Below are 20,171 nucleotides of genomic sequence, written 5' to 3' on the forward strand. Positions count from 1 at the left end.
AAATGCAATAATGCCTATAATGGTGAAATCAAAATACTCCGTGTATGAGAATTTTCATTTCCCACCCAACATGGAAAATAAATTACCGAATCTAAAACCAAATCAAACAAGATATGAAAAAACCCATAAACTTTATCACATATTTTTTTTGACAAGATTTGAAAATTAAATTCGCATAATATCCCAAATTATTTAAGATTTTACTTCCGTATGAACCAAACAAGCACTTATATTTCGCTTTTTCACCATAACACTCCGTTTATAAACTCCCCCAAACAAAACCGCTGCTTCCATCACCCTAACAATTCAAACCCTTACACCGCTAAACCCCAAAATCCCCCCAAAACCCAACAATATATACGACGAAAAAGGTGCACAACAAAAAAATAAACCCAAAATAAAATAAAATAAAAAGACCCATATTTTTTTTAAACAAATAAAATTAATAAAATATTCTCATGACATTTAAGTTTTTCGCGGCAACGGCCCCCCTTTCACTCTATTCTCTTTTTTTGAGTCATCGTCGTCTTCCTTTTCTCTCTCTTCTTCCGCCGTTTTCTCTCTCCTCCTTCACTCTTACGCTTCATCTCAATTTCATATTCCTCATTTTTTCTTCAATTCTTTTTTCTAATCTAAGGTAATGTAATTCTCTAATTTTATGCCACTTTTGATTGCTGATCTTTTCAATTTTTTCTAGGGTTTTACATTGTTGATTTTCTTAAATTTTCTGCATTTTCCCCTTTTTTTCAAAATTTTGTTTTTTTTTTTTAACTTTTCTTTTGTCGATAACAATTTGTTGTTGTTTGAATTTACTTATTTTTTTTTTCGATTTTTAAATTTTTTTTTCTTTTGTTCAGTTGGTGGTTGAATGTGATTTTTGTTTTATCTCTCCTCATTCTCCTCTTTTTTTGAAATTTGGTTTTTGATTTTAAGATAATTTGAAAATTTGATCCTTTTTACTTATTTTTTTTGGTATTTGATGTTATTTAATTTAACTTGATAAGTGATTTTAAATTTTTTTTTTAATAATTTTTTAAAATTGGATCTTGATAATGCAAATTCTGGTTGAATTTTGGTGGTATTATATATATATTTTTTTTATAAAAACCCGTTAAATATTTTGATTTCGATTTATCCGATGATTAGGGCTTGCTAATTAATAACTTTTATTTTTTTTAAAATTTTATTTTAGTGAAAGATGGCGCCAGTAAAGAAGTCGAAAAGTGTAAGAGTAATTACTTCTGCTAGTGATTCATCTCCAAGTAAAGATGAAAAATCCAAGCAAAAGGTGAGGTTTTCATCATTCGTATTTTGTAAGAAAATGATATTTATGATGATAATAATAATTTGACAATGAGTAGGTTGTTTTCTTGTTTATTTGTTGTTAGTGTGCCTCATTTTTGTTGCAATTTAGGTATGTTATTGATCTTTGGACAGTTGGGTACTCTAAGGAATTTTTTTGTCGAATAGTCGGTTATGCCTTTGGCGAAAATGGTGTGGGTTTGATTTTATTATGCTATATAGGGTTTTAAGGGTTCATTACCATGGTTTGGTTGGTGAGAAATGTATGGTTTCTACTTAGTCGGATTATTTGTGGTTTGTTTTGTGATCAAAGTATCATTCGACTTTCATTTTGTGTAATAATAACAATTTGATGAGTATTACGAGTTGCTTCTGATTATGTTTTTCTGGTTAATGATGGACTATCATAAGATTTTTTCTCATATTAGTCATATGTTGAGGTACATTTTAGGGGTTAGAGTTGCATAACCATGAGTCTGAACTGATATTTCATTACAAAATCATTTGGGAGTTGGGACTTATTATGATCATTTTACTTTTTCGCAGATTTTAGTTTGGTCATTTGCAACTAGAAAATTGTTGGTATTCTGTACTGGTCTATTGATACATCTACTCTATCTGTATATTCTACTAGGCCATATATTGAATTGTCGCATGCTAATGCGTTTGCTGTTTAGAGAATAGAAAGTGTGAGGAAGTAATGCCATATTATTGCTTCAGTTTAGTAAGATGCTGATGTAACGCCTCTGATTTTTACAGTGAGCTGAGGCTTCTGAGTTCTTACCTTTACTCTTCTTTTTGTGTGATTAAATTTTAATAAATATTTCTGGTGTGTGTTTGTTTGTTTTGTTTTATACGAAGCATACTTTTCTGTTAGTTTTTGATATGGTCATTGGCCGTCTTTTTGATTAGTAAACTAAAGGAATGCCTGCAGATCTCATATTTTATGTTTCTTATCAGAGTTCTAATGTCTAGATTTGTGTATGCTTGTTGTGTGGATTTAGTGGGTAAATTTTTAGAGGTTTGACGTGGCAATTTATATTTTCTTAATTAGAAGCGGAAGTTATCTGATATGCTCGGACCTCAATGGAGTAAAACTGAAATTGAGCGTTTTTATGAAGCTTATCGGAAGCATGGCCAAGACTGGAAGAAGGTAGGGTATTTGCCAATGCTGCCTGAATCATACTTTTAAATTGTCATTGTGTTACCTTCTTGTGAGCTTGCTGGGATGCATCCATAAGCAATGCCGTGCATGCATCTGTATCAGTTTCTTAGGCTAATTAACTCATTAATATAACTATACCAAATACAAAATGCTATAAGTGTGGGACCCAAATTCCTAATTATTGCGGGTGCTGTCTTTTTGGATTTATGATATTGAATGATTTACCCCTTGGTAACTCTTATTGTACGTGCAACTTATATCTTCCTTTTCATGCCATCACCTTTTTTCCCCCCCTAATTTATTTATTTTGCTTATGGTGAATTTCAGGTTGCCGCTGTTGTGCGTTCTAGGTCTATAGATATGGTTGAAGCACTTTACAATATGAACCGAGTAAGAGTTGTTCTTAAATCTTTGAAAGTTAATGACTTTAACTTAGCTTTAGTGAGGCATAAGTTTTTTGTATTTCAATATTTTTGCCCCTCAAAGTATATTTTCTTACACCCCTAAAAGGTAAAGAATGTGCATGATTTGACCTGTGTGTTTTCTGCTCTCTATGCTGTCTAAGGCCATCTCATCTCAACCTTTTTTTGGAGGCCTTGTGCAAATAAGGAGTATAAAATTTGGCAAATGAATATTCTGTTCTTCCAACTTATTTTTATTTAAAAAACAAGAATAAATTGTTGTTTTAACCCCGCCCTTAAGAATGAATGTATTAATGTTGTAATTACCAGAAATGAAATATTAAGGCATATTAGTGATTTACTATGGCAGTTTACAGAATGCATTGATTGTTGTGGAAAAAAGGAAGAGTTTAACAGCAAATTAAATTGGCATTAATTGTTTTTTAAAGTAAATGGCGAAAATAAGCCATCAATGGGAATAGAACCACCAACCTCTACTATGTATTTATAAAACACTAACCACTAAGCCACTTTTAGTATGTATGTATATTTATTGCAGTATATTGTAATTAAGTATTGACTTGAGGCCCCAATCAGAATTGAGCCCTGTGCGGCTGCATGGGCTGCACTGGGTAAGGGCCGGCCCTGATAGACTGCCAATAATTGGAATGACTGATTTCTGTGAAGCTAGGGTTTGTGCTGTTAGATGTTTTATTTATAACATCTATTATATCCTAATTTATAGTTGCTACTAGTGCAAGAGTAGTTTCTGTAGAGAGTGAATCTAATATGGGATGGTCACTGTCAATACTCAATAAGGAAACCTAATGTTATTAATCTATTTAATTTTGTTTGAAACAACAGATCAGATTTATTTTTAGTGAAGGAGAGAGTAGCTTCTCTAAGCTGGAAGGAGCTGTCATATCTCAAAAACAATGTGAATCACCGATATATAAATATTACAGTGATTGATATGTCATATTATAGTATGTGATAAGTCATAAGGATGGAAACAATATTCCTTAAATTATATACTGTATTAGTGTATTGATAAGTTTCTTTTGCTTGGCTCAACTCGTGGTAAGGCAATTACTGATTAATATTAGTGGTGAAATGCCGAAATTTTGGGATTTTGCCTTGTATCTCAGGATAAATTGAATTTGGAACCTAGTGAAAATGTCAACTGTAAAGCCATGCTAAGATGTGAAAGTTATGAATGTTTGATATTTTGAGAACCCGTCACAATTTATTTCTCCCTTGCTTCATTAAGTAATTGTCTATGTATTATTGTAAACTTAAGCTCCTTGAGTTTTTGAAATGCGAACAATGTATGTGTTTGTTAACACCTCCATATAGAGGTTCCTTTGACAGTACACTTTTTTATTTGTGAACATTTAAAAATGAGTTACTTGGCTTACTTATCTTTGAAAAGTTGATAACTTGAAAGTTGAAGATGAGAATTTGCTCTTAAGAGTTTTAACCCCCACTATCCTTGCTAGGCTATGTAATCTATGCTACATGAACCTGGATACAATTAACTGTCATACGAACTCATATCTATATGTCCTAGGGTTATAATTAGCCAATTTCCGTGAATTTGGTTTTTTGAGGATCTTTTTTTCCGTAGTAGAAGTAGATTTAATTTCTTGTTAATGCCTGATTATTAAGTGTCAATGCCGGGCACCTGACACGATACCAAGACTTTATTTTAAGTATTTGGCAATGCATATGGGTTCAAAACTGAGTACATGATGAAAATTTTTAATATCTATGGGGGGTCAATGCAGTGGAATGGCTTTTTAGCCTTTTTTTTAGTTTTTGATGACTGTTAAAGTTTGTGAGATGAAAAGATGTGCAAGCAACAGATATACTAGCAGGAAGTAGAGGTAAGGTGATATAATGAGTGAATTGTTACTCTTTACAATTGCTTTGATTTAATTATTTCTCTGTATCTTTGGTGCTCTAGTTTTTTTGTATTCATATTATTGTAGGAACATTTTGATTCCAAAGCTTTACTTATAAACATCTACATGCTCTTGGTCTTCAGGCATACTTATCTCTACCAGAGGGCACAGCTTCTGTGGTTGGACTCATAGCAATGATGACTGATCACTATAATGTCCTGGTAAGATCTTAGCTGACTCTTGATAGATCTTTTGGTTGCTCCATAAAATTCTGTTTTTTTTTTTTTAAAACTGAATTCTATTCTAAGGCCATAAAATAGTAGGAAAGTCCCATTTGTATAGTTATTCTCCTGAGAGGTCACTTTGAGCTGCCTTGAGATGAGTGGTGCTTGTATCTTTTATCTTTTAGATAATGGTATTAGTGACAGATTTAGTTGCTGAAAAATTATTGTGCATTTTATCCGTTCTTTGTGTGATCAGTCAAGTGCTGTGATTAGTTTTATAATTTATTTGTCTAATGTCTGATTAAGACGTGTAAATTGGATATTTTGTCATTGTAGAGACTATTGTCTGCTTTAGCTTGTTGCTTATCTAATTTATTTGTTGTGATCACGATAAGAATTTATAGGCAATTTTTTTCTTGGTAATGCACTTTCTTCCTTGTGATCATTAAATTGATTTCATCATATTGGTAGGATGGAAGTGGCAGTGAAAAAGAGATTAAGGGGCCTGAGGTAATGGCTCGAAAGATTCAGAAAAATACTAAAGCAAAGGGTTTGCTTGACTCTTCCAGAGATGATTCTAAGCTTCAGTCCGCAGGCTCAAGTGATGGCTGCTTATCCTTGCTAAAAAATCGTGGTGATGGTATTGTCCTCTTGCTAATAATAATTTTGTTTCAACGTGACATGTATCGTGTGAAGTTTTAGTTTGGTTTTATAGGTTTGACTGCATAACCAAGTAGCATTGAGCTTTGAACTTACTCAAACCTTCAGGTATCCCGCTGAATTTCCCTGTAAGAAAAAGGACACCTCGTGTACCTGTTTCATGCTTGGACATTCATCCAAATAAGAAGTCTCGAGTGTCGGGGAAGATTGCAAATGACAATGGTGTTCCATATGGGGATTTAAGGCTGAAGGAAGCATGGTGCAATCCAAATTCTCCACACGGCTCACAAACAATGTACAGAAAAAATGAATGTACAAGGACTTCACAAGTGTCAGCTAGAGAAGAGGTGGTATGTTTATGGCCAGTCGCTGGCCCAATGGGTTTAGAGGTTTCTAAAGATATTTTTCAGTTTCATGCAAGGTGTTTGATTGTTTTACTTTTTTATGTTTGTGTTCCAGATGTCACGATCTCCTGTTCTGAAGGTCAGGAATGGTGGACTTGTAGCAGACAGAGATTTTAAGGAATGTAGCTTTGGCTACAATGAGGCCAAAACTGAAAATTGGGCCAGGGATAGAGTGGATATAGGTAAATCTGCTTTAGCTGAGTACAAGAAAGGGAAGAAAGGAAAGAAAGGAAAGAAAGAGAAAGTTCAGCACTCCGAAACTATGTTATTTGATAATATTAGAGAAGCTTACAAGTATGCTGATAAAGGACCAAGAATAATTGGTTCTGATGGAAAAAGTGCTGATATTTGCAGATCAACTTCTGAGGGCCAAAGTAGAGGCAAGAAACTGACCTTTGAAGGTAGCTATGCTCTTGTTTATATTGGTTTATATCTCTCCTATCTTTCCTTCTTTTAAGTCTGGGGCAGAGAAGTAAAAAAGCTTGTTTTGATTGTCGGGGATGCAGAAAAATTGGTTTACGTAGTAAACAGATTTGGCAGATGGAAGGACCAGCTACGCTATAGTAGTTGGGAAGGCAGAAGCAACTGTGTTCCATGCATCCTTGCTTCTTAAGATGGCATAAAATTTTACATAAAACCTCATGAGCATTGAACATGAGATAAAAAAGAAGCTAAAAGCCTAAAACCACTTCTCATTTCACTCCAGCCTTGTAATTTGTGATAGCCAATATTTTTTGACCATTACAGTTCCTTACAAACCCTTATTCTACCAAAGCTATTACAAGATATCTACATTAGCCTCAAAATGGTGGATGAAAACATTAAAGTACCTACCAGACTTTAGTACACATAAAGTTTGCTTTAATTTTTAAGGAGGCCAATATTTGCTGACCATTACAGTTCCTTACACCCCTTATTTCCACTGAAGCTTATATTAGATGATGTCTCGTTTTCCTTAAATTGGTGGCTGAAAATACTTAAGTGCCACAAACCTCAGTTACACTAATGAAGAATATGACCTCTATTGAGCAACACGATTATTAAAACTATTTGTGCAAAATAGTACTTGGGTCACGGCCAGCAAAATATAATGTAACTAGAAAACATTATATAAATAACAAAATTGTGGGCCTGCTGTCTAAAATAGTAAGCTTAAAATTGTTAAATGAAAAACTTATATATATGGGGAGTTTTCTTATGTGTTTTTTTTTGCTTTACCCATCGTTAGGGCTGTTCCGTTCACCTTATTGTCACTTATTTCAGGTTCAGATTAGTTAAGTTAAGCTTAGTTCAGGAAAGATAAGTTATGATAGGCCGATAGGGTTATCCAAGTACAAATTACAACTACAATAAGTTTTAATAATTTCAGATAAATGAAAATCAGGTGAATAGATCACACCCTTAGTGTAGTATATAGTGTGTAATTTGTGTTCCCTCTTATTTTATTATTATTTTTTTCCAATTGTGTTCTACCCACTTCTACTTTTGCCTAATTTGGTACACTCATTTTTCCATCTTATTATAATATACAGATATACTGTGGTGGTATAACCGTATAATGCATATCTGTTGCTTGGCAGATGAACTTGCCGCTTGTGATGCGTTGCAGACTTTGGCTGAAATGTCCTCAATGATGCCATATATTGCTGCAGAACCTGGTAAACCCTCTTTCCCCTTTTTCTGCTGAATCCTGATATTATGATTGTGTTCTCAGATGTGGCACAGAACGCAGATATCATCTATAGCTTATATCTTTTGTTCCCTTTCTCTGTTATGTTTTTTTTAATGTACTCTTACCAATATATGAAAAATGGCTTGGGGAGCATTTTAGGGGGCAACACATTTATGTTGATTGTCTTTCTGCAGCTTCTTGAGCCCTCTTTTCTTGTCCTACTTTTACTTTCATCTTATCAATACTTTAGCATTGTATCTGGAATGCTGTCGTAGGCTTCTAATTCTCTGTTTTTTTTTTTTTTTTTTTTTTTTTTTTTTTTTTTAATATTTTTTTATTTAGATTTTTACTTGTTCTATCCTCTGCCTTGTTTGCTGTTAAAAAATATAAATTCTCATAAGTGTAGCTGTAAATGTAAAGTACATTGCCTGGTGTATCTTGTTACAGTATATAGAGATTTTTATCTGATTGTTTTGCTTTTATCTAATCTTTCTATGTCAAGATTTATTTTTAGCCAATGCCCCGGGTCATTACATGATGTTAGCAATCATACGTTTAATTCATGACTAAATCTTCTTTAAGAGTGTGTTTGTTTTGATTTAAAATGTTTTTCCCCCCTCTCTTCAGTTGCAGTTAAGATCTTTTATATTCCATACTTATTGGTCTCTGAGCATATGTTTTTAAAAATGCATGTGTTCATTATTAAAATTAATGTGGTGTTTCTTGTATTGTCCTAGTTAACTTTTAGGGCATGAAATAAATTATAAGCTGTTATCTAAGGGGTACAATTCTATTTTTGCATTTGAAGTTATACCTAGAATCTCAACTTTATCAGAACATCAATGACAAGGCCTGATGTTTTTGGCCTTTGGTATATGGCTCTGCATTCATCAATATAAGTAGCTGTACATTTAAATAATTTTGCAATGCAGATGCAAGTAAGGTTTGTTAATTTGTGGGTTTTTGTTAAGGTCAGACTGTGTGATTCTGTCCATAATCTACAAATCATATACATATATATTTGGATTGTAATTTTGATTTTAAATTTTTTTAATTGGTTATATGTGCTGACAGTAGTTCTGAATTTCTAATGTCTTTTGGGCGGCACTTTCATGGCTTTGTTAACCTTGCTGTCATGTAACTCTTGTTTTTATTAATTTTCTTCGGATTTAGGCCACGGTGAATGTTTCTGTCATAATCATGCTCTCTCCCTTAGGTCTTCGGGTTTAGGCCACTGTATACGTTTCTCAGTATTTTTGGTGATGTGTAGTTTATAGAATATATATGCAAGAAAATCTCCCATTTAACAGAGCATGGATGTTTTCTTTCATACAATTTTGTCGATATTTTATTTGGAACCCTGTAATGCTGTATTACTATAATTGGGCTTAATTGCTGATCAGTTTTTACAATGTACTGTCTCTGAAGCTGAGGATGCTGGAGATTCTGTACTTGTTCGGGAAACTGTAGTTAATAGGGTTGCTTGTTCCAATATTGCATTAAGTGATGAGAAGGCCAGTGTTGAGTTCAAGAAGAATCGGAAGTCCCAAGCTTTAAAGGTAATGATCCAGCTGCGTTTTTTTTCTTTTTGTTCATCTAATTGTCTTTTAAACATTTACTATCTTGGATGTGTCGCAGGTGCCAAAGGCTGAATTTCCCAATGATTTTTCTAAAAAGCCCACAGAAGATGAGGTAGGAAATTAATTACTCTTGACACTTTTCTGTGTGAATGCTTTGATGCTACTTTGATTTATGTGATAGTTTTCTCACTTTGTCCAGTTTAATTTGATGCGTGTCTGTATTCCTGCTATGGCTTCAGCATTATGAAATTTTTTTCAGTACCTGTAATTATTCTTGGTTGATTTAGTTTTGCCTTATAATTTTCTCATGTTTAAATTTATATTGAAATCAGAAAAGAGGCAAGCAAACATAATTTTTTTTTCCTTTCACTTCCTCATTTGACATTATTTTTGGATCTGTGTTTTTCGGCTGGCATTTTGTTTGAGTCAAGGGGATATAATCATGAATTAGTGGTTACAATGTTAAGCACATGTATTTTCAGCTTAATATTTATCTGTTGAAATCTCACTTTTGGCAGTCTTCCAGTGCATGGCTCATAGGATATTCAGATATTGTATGTCATGAACATGCTTGTGAATACTCCCTTCGCCACAGAGTATAGTGCCTATTTTCATATTTTTGGTCAAACTTTTAAAACTTTGACTAAAAATTCTCATTAATACATACAAAAAACGTACTATCAACTTTTATAATCTCAGCTATTTATAATCTTGGTTAATGTGAATCTAAAGGTATTGATAGTCAAATGTACATCTTGAAGACCGTGTAAAATGAAATACTCACTATATTATAGGACGGAGGGAGTAATTAATATGGGTGCAACCAGTTTAGAAATCATCAGTGTGGACTGTGAAGTGAAAAGCATAGGTTTCTTGTTTGTGTTAAGACTTCTGAGAAGTGAGAATTTGAATTAGGTTTACATGTCCTCTAGGTTCATTGTGTCAACAAGTTTGAGTGTGCATTTCCCCGGCTGCTTATCTCTGGGCTACGGATTTGAGGTAGCAGAAGATGACTGAACAACTGAGCTATAGTTGATGAATTAGGATTAGCTCTTTGTTGGTTATTAATAGACTTTCTATCTTAATAGCACACTGACGATTGTAATAGACTAATAGGTAAATGAACCAAGGTAAAGGGTACACCGTAAATTGGGCAAAATATATTGCTTCCTCAAGTGATTGATTCTTTTATTTGGGAAAAATAAACCAATGGATTGTTTGTAAATTTTTTTGTTGGCAGTTTAAGTTGGTGATTGCTAACTTCTAGTGGTATAAGTGATCCTGTGGATTTAATATTGATTTTGTATTTTGGATTTCTCAATGGTTCTTGACTCTTTTGTTTGGGTGGATTGACTTTTTTTTATTTTATTATTTCTTTTTAATTTTTTTTTTAATTTTTATTTTTATTATTATTATTTTTTTATAATTGTACTTGAACATTGCAACTTGTTGAAGCATGCTTTTGACAATTTGTCTAGGAGGATGAGCTAGCTATTAGATATCTATGGCTTGTTTTGTGCTTATTTCTGTAGCTATTTGACCTTAAGTTTTGTTACTGCTAAATTACTGTTTTGTAGAGTGTGGCTGATGAGGATGTGAAGTCTGGAAATAGTAGTGGACAGATCTCTGTTGTTTCCAAAAATTGTAAATCATTGGTTAGGTCTCCAGACGTGTCTTCTAGCAATGACCCTCATACAGGAGAGACAGAAGTTGCAGTGTCTAGTGCACAAGCTCACCATGCTAGCCAGGTTGCTAACCCTACAGGAAGGAAACGTAGACGAAAACGAGACAGAACACTCCTTCTAAAGGACAAAAATTATACTCCAAGTTGCTCTAGTGATAGTTTGTCTGTACCCCATGATAGATTGCAAGATGTGAAGGTCAGTTTGCTCATTTCCAACAATAATTGACTCAATATTCTTTTTTATTCTCATGGCCTATGCTTATTTTTCTATTTTGAACAACTTGAATTGTAGGGAAAGCTTTTGCATTGTCTTTCCTGGCATGAAGTACGCAGATGGTGTGTGTATGAGTGGTTTTACTGTGCCATTGATTATCCTTGGTTTGCTAAGAGGGAATTTGTGGAGTACCTAGATCATGTTGGATTGGGACATATTCCAAGACTTACTCGATTTGAATTGGGTGTTATTAGAAGGTAAAATTTTGATTGTTGTGAAAAGTTTATCTCTCTTGAGAGGAAGGGCTGTTAAGTTTGACTGAAATATATATGATTGCAGTTCCCTTGGTAAACCTCGGAGATTCTCTGAGCGTTTTCTACAGGAAGAGAGGAAGAAACTTAATCAATATCGTGAATCTGTTAGGACTCAATATGCTAACCTTCGGGCTGGCCTTGGGGAAGGACTTCCAACAGATTTAGCTTGTCCACTGTATGTTGGACAAAAAGTAGTTGCTATTCATCCAAAAACAAGAGAATGTCATAATGGTAGTGTCTTGACAGTTGATCGTGACAACTGCATGGTCCAGTTTCATCATCCGGATTTAGGGGTTGAACTCGTCATGGTATTTACTGTTTTTCCTTACAGTCTTTCTTGCTTGCTGAAATGTCTTGATGCCTATAGCTCAAGTTCATGTCTTTTAAGGCCATATTTCCCGAATCTTGTCTTGAGGGATCATACTTTGAGCATGGTGTGTACAAAATGTAAAGACGTCTTGCTGTCAGCTAAACACATTCTTCGCAATTTTCTTTTAAAAAAAAGGGATGATAAGTGATACATGTGAATTCATAATTGCAAGGTTTTCAACGAGACGGAATAGAGTAATTGCTGGGAAGAAGAGAAGAATAGAAATCATAAAGAAAAAGATTATGTCGATCCTTTTCCTATGAATTTATTTGTTTACTTTTATGAGTATGCTCCTTAAGGGGGGCATCAGTTTGGGTAATAAATGCTGCATGGGCAACAACCCCTTCTCTTCCCTCTGCCTTGCTGCTGCTTGAAACTAGATATCAATTATCCAGCTTAGGGGATGATGGTTGGTTCTTTGGCTTACTTTAATTCAGAGATTGTAATGTTAAGAGTCTATAGAATAAATTCCTGTAGTTATCTGATGATGTTATGATTGGAAGGTTCTGCATTTACTGAAATATTACGCTTATTTTTCCTAAATTAAATTTGGACTGAATATGCTAAGCTAATTCAAGTCAATACTAGTCAGTCAATATGATGCCCCTTCTAATGAGGCCGTTTGGAAAATTTATTAAGGTTAATTTTCCAATATCTCCATAAGGACGTTACCTTTATTTTTGTTCTTAGGTCATTCCAGAAAGAATTACTATTACCTGTAATTGTGACAGGGCATTTTATAATATTCCCTGGTACTTATAACTCTTATCCCATTTACGGAGTATAATTTAGGTGACTAATATTATCCCATGCAGAACGACTGATTGTTTTCAGTAATTGAATTTCTTAATAGTCAATTGTAATATGTTATGGACATTCTTTCCCATGATATAGAATATTTCTGTGATGAAATACTATATTTGATAGGGCACGAATGATTTATATATTTATTTATACTTTGTGCAGATTAGTTAATTAATCCATTTATGTTTTTTTTTTTTTTCTCCAATTTTTTATTTGTTTTTTCATTTTTTTTAATCTCTGAGACAGGATATTGATTGCATGCCTTTGAACCTGTTGGAGAATATGCCCGAAGATTTGAAGAGGCAGAATATGCTATTTGATTACCGCTGCGTACAAGTTCCAAAAATCAATGGAGCAAGTTTTTCTGCTTTAGAAGAGTACAATAAGAATGTCAATCACCATATAAGAGTTCCTTCATTCAGCCCATCAGTTGCAGCCGATATGAAGGTAATTTGCAACTCTCTTGATTGAGGATCATTTATAAAGAGGCACACCAATTGCTCTGAGGGATGTAAAAGAATACTGATCTTTATGCCATTGATTTTTTTGTTCAGCCTAGGTTTGGGGGATGATAATATGAGTTAGCTTGAGCTTGGTGCACAAATGCACAATTCGTTTTCAAGCCTAGAATTTAAGGCTTGATGGGTTGGTAGTTTGGTACCCCATTTACATGTGGAGTTAGATTACCTTAGTTCTTGTGAGGGTTGGCTATCTTTTCCTTAAAGGAGAGTATGGGACTATGGCCGTGTGTTTCTCATTATGATTAAGTTGTCTACATTTAATGGAGATTGGAGAAGTAAATAATTATACTCTAATACTCTATCATGTCATTGTGAACCAACCATGATCATTTTTAAAGGGAAGATGGAATTCAGTTTCTTTAATGGTGAATTATTGGTTGTTGCATTTAGGATATGCAATCTTTAAGGAGTGATCAATTTTTAATCGCCAGTGTAAGGTTATTTGAATCTTAGTTATCTTTACCCCACCCTTGCCTTGGGCCAGAACCTTTTATGGGGCATCATGGTTAATAGGTACCAATAATGATTGAATTATGATTCAGTTTACTCTGGGTTAGCTGGGATGTTCTTGGGTTGGGTTGACAGCCCTCTGATCCTACAGCCTTAAAGCATTTTGTACTTCTATCCTGATTTGTTGGAAATTTGTAATTTTGCAGGCTAATCCAGCTTGTCTGAGTGCATATGCGAAGGCAGTAGGCAGTGGAAGTTTCCAGATACCATCAGCAACCCAAAATCAATCTTACAATATGTCTCAGCTGCATCTGCAGGAAGGTCATATGCGATTTATTCCTGGGTTGACTGGGGGTCTAGATCAAAAGGTATGCTTTCTGCTGAAGATATCATTGCATGATATTAGAGTATAATATAATTACATAATTTCTCCAAGTAATTGTTAAAAGTTTATGGGAGGATGTAACTAGTTCAGGCCTTCTGGCTGTTGATCATGGTCTCTGTTTTGCTTGGAGAATTTTTCGCTGATAAACCATCAATATAAAGTTCCAATGAACTATAGTAATAGATTTGATTCTGAGCTGTGGTGTCTGCACTTGATACATTTTTAAATTCTAACTTTATTGTTGAATGATTGTCATGTGAGAAGAATCTTCTGGTTTGTATAAACTTTGTTCTTTTGCTTGTAGTATCTGTATTATGGTTAATTGTGAATTTGAAGTGCATCTAATTTCCCACTCAGTTTTGTTCAGTATCTGTGATATATTATATTGTGTAGTAAACACACACATACCTTGACTGTTTATGTTTGTTTTTTTCTCTTGTACATATGCAATGAGATAGAAGTCATTTAGATTCTTTCTGCAACTTTCAAAGATTTTTTCTTCCCCTCTTTAGTTATTTGCTGCTTTTATCATCCTCTCAGGAAACAAACTGAGGATGCGTCTTACTAATAGTTTGTAATGTAATAAATGTTTGAAAACTGTGCAGAAATATTTTGATATATTGAGATCCATTGGTCTCAACTATAGATTTGTATGGCAGAATATGATTATGGTTTGGGAATATTTGGTCATGTAGTGAGATTTTATGCCCCTTTCTTAGCCTTTTTGAGCCATATCAACTGTGTGTTTTGATTTTTTTTTTTTTTTTTTTATTTATTTATTTTTTTTTAATGTTTTTATTTTATTTTATTTTAATAGGATCAAATTGATTTGACTTTTTAATTTCTTCTGCAGGTGTTTGGTCAGAGTTGTTCAGAAAGTCTGCCTTCTTGGCCACATCCCACAACAGAATCAGTTGGTTTAAATGGAAACATGCCGTCTTTAAACAATTCTGGAATCAGTTGTCAAGAAACTGCATCCAATGTGGCAGCAATTGTTGAAGGATCTAAAGACAAGGCACAAAAAATGGTAGATACTGCTACAAAGGTACAAAATGGGCCTGAAATAGCTGTAGTTTCATATGCCACCTTAACTCTCTTTTGTAGTGGTTGTTTTTTTTTTTTTTTTTTTTTTTGGTCATATTACAGTCTAAGATTAACTGATTAAGGATTCCCACTTGATTTTCTTTTTTTTTTTATTTAGATTTTAAGAGAAATGATTATAGTAGTTAGTTAACCCATAAGAAGAAGGTGCTTTTCCCCATTTTTCATGGCCCCATACCAATCTTTGCTGTTGCTTCCTAAGTGACTGAGTGTTCCAAAATTTTTGTGGTCTATAGGCATTAGAACATCAAGATAAGGACTCAGGAGAATCAGAAAGAATATGATAAGAAGATGCACACTTAGATTCACGAGAAAATATTCTTCTCAAATTCTGTTTATTTCTACTTGAATTCTCATGGGCTGGAACTAAAGTTAAAGTCAGTGTGTTGCATCCAGATTCCAGAACAAACTGTTTTAATTGCATAGTTATTATGCTTACTTTTCCCCCTTATTTCTCCTATGTAAACTGCATGGATATTACACTATCACCTTTCATTCCTTGAAATAGTAGTAACTGATAACTATGCAGACTCAAATATATTACTTATCTAATAGGAGGAAGAAATGTGGATAAGCATTTGATTGTTTCAGGAAAAAAAATTCTTATTAATGCCTCCTAGTAACAAAGAGATTTGTATTAAGTCGTAATATGAAGAAGTTTTGTTGGTAGGCGTGCTGTATTATCTGTTTTGTTATTCATGGTTAATGTCCCTCTGCACCATACCTTTTTTCATTTGTCTATGTCATAAAATCCAGATTAAATGTTACTACTCTGTTTATTGGGCATCTTCTGCTTTGAAAAGCTATAATAATTTCTGAGACTATCTCTTGAAGTCCATGAATTTTTTTTTCCCTCCATGCAATGTCTGGGTTCCATGGCACCAAGGAATTGAGGATCTTAACCTTGTCCTTTTTTTTTTACACTGGTTAGCTCATTATCAGGACATAGTAATTGGCCTAGGGAGGTTATATTGGAGAAATCTTACATGAATATGGTGATTACTATTGTGGCAAACTTGCATACTGTTTGGTGACTAGCAGTTATTAAATACTCTTAATAATTATTTCAGGCAATCTCTATTATTGAAGAAGGTGAAGATCCACATGTTAAAATTAGGGAGGCTTTGGATGCCAGTGGCGAAAGTGAATGTGCAACTAGTTGCAGGACGTCTATGATACCATCTTTAAATGCAGTTCGAGGAAGTTTGCCTCATCAGAACCCACTTACTTCCTGTGCTTCTGAGCCCCCTTTGTCATGTGATGCTTTTACTGAGCGACCAACTGATGATTCTGTGTCAAATGATCTTCAAATCCCTTCTGACCTTATTACATCATGTGTTGCTACTTTGCTTATGATACAGGTATTTTTTTTAACAATTTTGAAATTGATGTTATTTTGGGTGGTTCGCAATTTTGTTATATGATTTGCTGTCTCACCACTTGTTTGAAATGGATCATCCCAAAATATTTATTACATTTTTTTTTGACTTCTCTCTTCAGAAGGCAAAACATGCGTCCAAAAGTTGTTTTCGATTCTAGTTACCAACCCCTGTTTCCATTTCTTGTATGGACTTGTTGCTACCCCTATCTGGCTCATATTTAATTTTTTTTCTTTTCTCACTAGACATTTTTTTTTTTTTTTGTCTAAACAGTTGTCTGGCCTTTATACTCTGTATTCTGATGGGATTCGGGCTGTCTAGACTCTAGATTGTGTTTTTTCTAGTATTTGTTTCATTGAAGATCATACGTATGTGGCTCTTTAATTAGTCTCAATGATTTTTTGAAAATGAACGTCAATCAGATGTTTGGGCCTAGTTGGATTACTGGAGACTGGACTACTGGAGTCCTTTACAATACTGTGCTATGGCTAGAGGGGTACTCGTTGATTTGTATAAACCTTGAATGGCATCATTTTGCAAAGTATCGTTGATGTTGCTGATTGGTACGATTGGGGGGGGGGGGGGGTTTCAATCCTTGGAAGGATCACTATCTTAATTTAAATTTTGTTTCCTAAACATAAATTGTGAGCTTTAAATGTTTCTTCTTCTAGTCGATTTCTGCTGTTCATTATTTCTGCATGTTGTAAGTTAAATTTCTGATACAGTATTTCCTGGTACATCACTGACCACTTCTTTTAACGACTACCAGACTTGCACTGAGCGACAATATCCACCTGCAGAGGTCGCGCAGATATTAGACGATGCTGTAACAAGTTTGCATCCATGTTGCCCACAAAACCTCTCGATTTACAGGGAGATACAAATGTGCATGGGAAGATTAAAGACCCAGATATTAGCGCTTGTACCAACATAAGAGTATATATTTGCACCTCTTTCTTCAGGTGGGTTTGTACATAAAAACCATTAGATATCCTCTATAATTTTTGTAGTTTGCTAACCCTAAGATAGATTATTCTAAGTAGATATTTACCGATTCATATGACTAGGAATGATAGGAAGGAATTTTCCGCCAGACCAACTATTGTGATGTAAAAATTATTTATGGATGGGTTCCTTCACAATAATAAATCGTTGTGAATCTAATTTTCACAGCCTCGGATCATGTATCTTGGATAATCTAGGCGTTTTGTGAAACTTTCAGAGTTATCTGAGGTCTTCCAATATTATGGGTTTGCTTGTAATATAACCTATTTTTTTACCTTACCTTCAATATTTTCATCTTGATCTGTAAGTGGTGTTAGTGGTTGATTGGAATCTACTCCATTGATGTACTATGCACTTCTACACTCCATCAAGCTGTATGAAAATCATTATCACAATCAACTTCACGATTATAATGTATTAAGTACTGAGAGGGAGAGATAGCTCAAGTGGTTAGAGCTTCTTTCCCGATTCCAGGAGATCCTGGGATCGATTCTCACCCCCGCCTTTGTAGCTCTCTAAACAATAATGTATTAAGTACTCTGTAATAATAAATTTTTATTATGAATTGTTCTTTAAATACTAACTCTGTTATGTTTTATGTGCAACTTTGGAGTATTATTTGTGAGATATAAAATATTCCAAAGTTGCACATAAAAATTAACGGAGGTAGTAATAAAAAATACCCTAAATCATACAATTTCCACAATTTGTACTAGTATATAAATCAACATCCTAAATCATATTAGTATTATTCCTCACTAACGCTATCAGAATCATTATCACTATCGTCATGTTGAGACAACTCAAGCCGGCAAAATGGACAAACATGATATTGATTTATGTGGAGCCATCTAAGTACATAGGTCTCAAGAAACACATGTCCACAAGGCAACTTCACAATAGACTTTGTTATAGACTTATAGTACCAGCATTAGTAGTAGCTTTAGCAAAATGATTTTCGACCTTTGGATTTTCATCGTTTTCTTTGATCTCCATGACTCTTAAACTCTCTAGACATGTACCATACTCACTTTTCAAGCTCTCACCATTATCATCATCCACAATATCAACCCTTACATAATCCATAAAATTCAAAAAAATCCGGAAACAATAATGCCAAAATTTAGGAAAGAATAGAACTTGAGCTGCAAGAAATACCATAAACTAATTCAATAATCCGGAGTTTAATTCACACCGACTAAAAAACCTTATATAAACCCCATCACTTTCATTATTTTTCTCCACAATTATCACTCCTTAATTTCTCTCCTAACACTCTCCTATTATCAATCCATCAACCAACGTTCGTAACAACGCCAATGTCTACTACCTCTACACCATCAATGGAGTCCTCCTCTCCCAAATCAAGCCCGGCCGACACGAGTTGTTACCATCCTAATAACCAGGAAAGTCGAAGTACGTATGCGTACCCTGACTACGATTGGATTCCTGTACTCGACTTACCACCATCAAACCAAACTCAAGAAACTCAATATAGTTACGGTCAACCAATATATCCAGGGATTCCTGTTTCTCATCATCAATATTACTCAACTTATGTCTACCAAGTTCAACCGTCGCCTATGGCTGTCTTAGCTTCACAACTCTACGTCCTACAACCCGCTCCTACTATGATGTTTATTCCTCGAGTTGAGTATCAGTATTGCTGCTGCTGCTGCTGTGACGCGTCAAGGATGGTATTCAGGACTTGAGATTAAAGACTTGTATTGTCCTCGATTTATTTGATTTGATTATGTACGTACGTAAGATGGTATTATTATTAATTGTTATAGTTTAGTTTCTTTTACTATGGTTTTAATTAGTTATGTATGTAACGTAGTAGTACTATCATATGTAATTCAAGATTGATTATATTTGATCTTGATGTTTACTGTTATGTACGTTTGATTATATGTTTCAAGATTGTTTGATCTTGATGGTTTTTATTTTTTTGGAAAAATTGCTCCCATAAATCCCAACTTTTCCTCGTCCGCCGAAAATAATCCCAACTTTCGTTTATTATCTATTGCACCGAACTTTGGGGGGTATTAATTTTTGTTGCACCCAACTTACCTGCAACCGGTTAAACCGGTCAACATTTGTGTGTTACATTGTTTATGGACACGTGTCACTACATGAATGGTCAAATTAAAAAAAAATTTAAAAAAAAAAAACAAAATTCAAAAAAAAAAAAAAAAAAAAAACAAAATTCAAAATTCAAAAAAAAAAAAAAGAAAACCCAGCCACCCCTTAACGGCAGTGGGGGAAGGGGGCTGAAACGGCGGGGAAGGGAGGCCGGATTCAGGTCGGAAATGAAGGCGAAGGGGGCGGAAACGACAGGGAGGGGGAAACGGCGAAAACGACGGGGAAGGGGATGGGGAAGGGGAAGGGGATTGGGGTCGGAAAACGGCGGGGTGAGGGGAGTGACGGAGGAAATAGGGGGTGGGGGAGGGGTTTTCGGGGGTGGGGAAAGGGAAAGGGGGAGTTTTGAGGGAAGGGGGAGGGTTGAGCGGCGGTTTCCGGGAGTGAGGGAGGGGTTTTCGGGGGTGGGGGAAGGGAAAGGGTGGGTTTCGAGGTAAGGGGAAGGTTGGGCGGCGATTTCCGGCAGCAGGGGAGAGGTTTCCGGCAGCAG

The 20,171-nt window shown here is 34.6% G+C and overlaps 1 protein-coding gene across 2 annotated transcripts; it reads left to right on the top strand.

Moving 5' to 3' along the window:
• The first annotated feature begins 483 nt into the window (after positions 1-483).
• On the top strand, positions 484-17,772 carry LOC145604689 (protein ALWAYS EARLY 2-like). 2 transcript variants are annotated; one of them, XM_081660603.1, is made up of 19 exons: positions 484-637; positions 1,193-1,288; positions 2,357-2,455; positions 2,795-2,857; positions 4,916-4,993; positions 5,468-5,636; positions 5,765-6,006; positions 6,116-6,461; positions 7,641-7,718; positions 9,161-9,291; positions 9,371-9,424; positions 10,890-11,192; positions 11,289-11,467; positions 11,550-11,832; positions 12,945-13,145; positions 13,876-14,037; positions 14,908-15,099; positions 16,226-16,516; positions 17,304-17,772. In XM_081660603.1, exons 2-19 carry the CDS (start codon positions 1,199-1,201, stop codon positions 17,466-17,468), a joined length of 3,126 nt encoding a protein of 1,041 aa, XP_081516729.1. In that variant the 5' UTR covers positions 484-637; positions 1,193-1,198; the 3' UTR covers positions 17,469-17,772. The 2 variants fall into 2 exon arrangements, with proteins under 2 accessions (XP_081516729.1, XP_081516730.1); XM_081660604.1 differs by having other exon boundaries at positions 5,765-6,003.
• The last annotated feature ends 2,399 nt before the right edge of the window (positions 17,773-20,171 follow it).

The sequence above is a fragment of the Chenopodium album genome, chromosome 22, assembly GCF_948465745.1.
Source record: "Chenopodium album chromosome 22, dcCheAlbu1.1, whole genome shotgun sequence".
NCBI classification, from domain to species: domain Eukaryota; kingdom Viridiplantae; phylum Streptophyta; class Magnoliopsida; order Caryophyllales; family Amaranthaceae; genus Chenopodium; species Chenopodium album.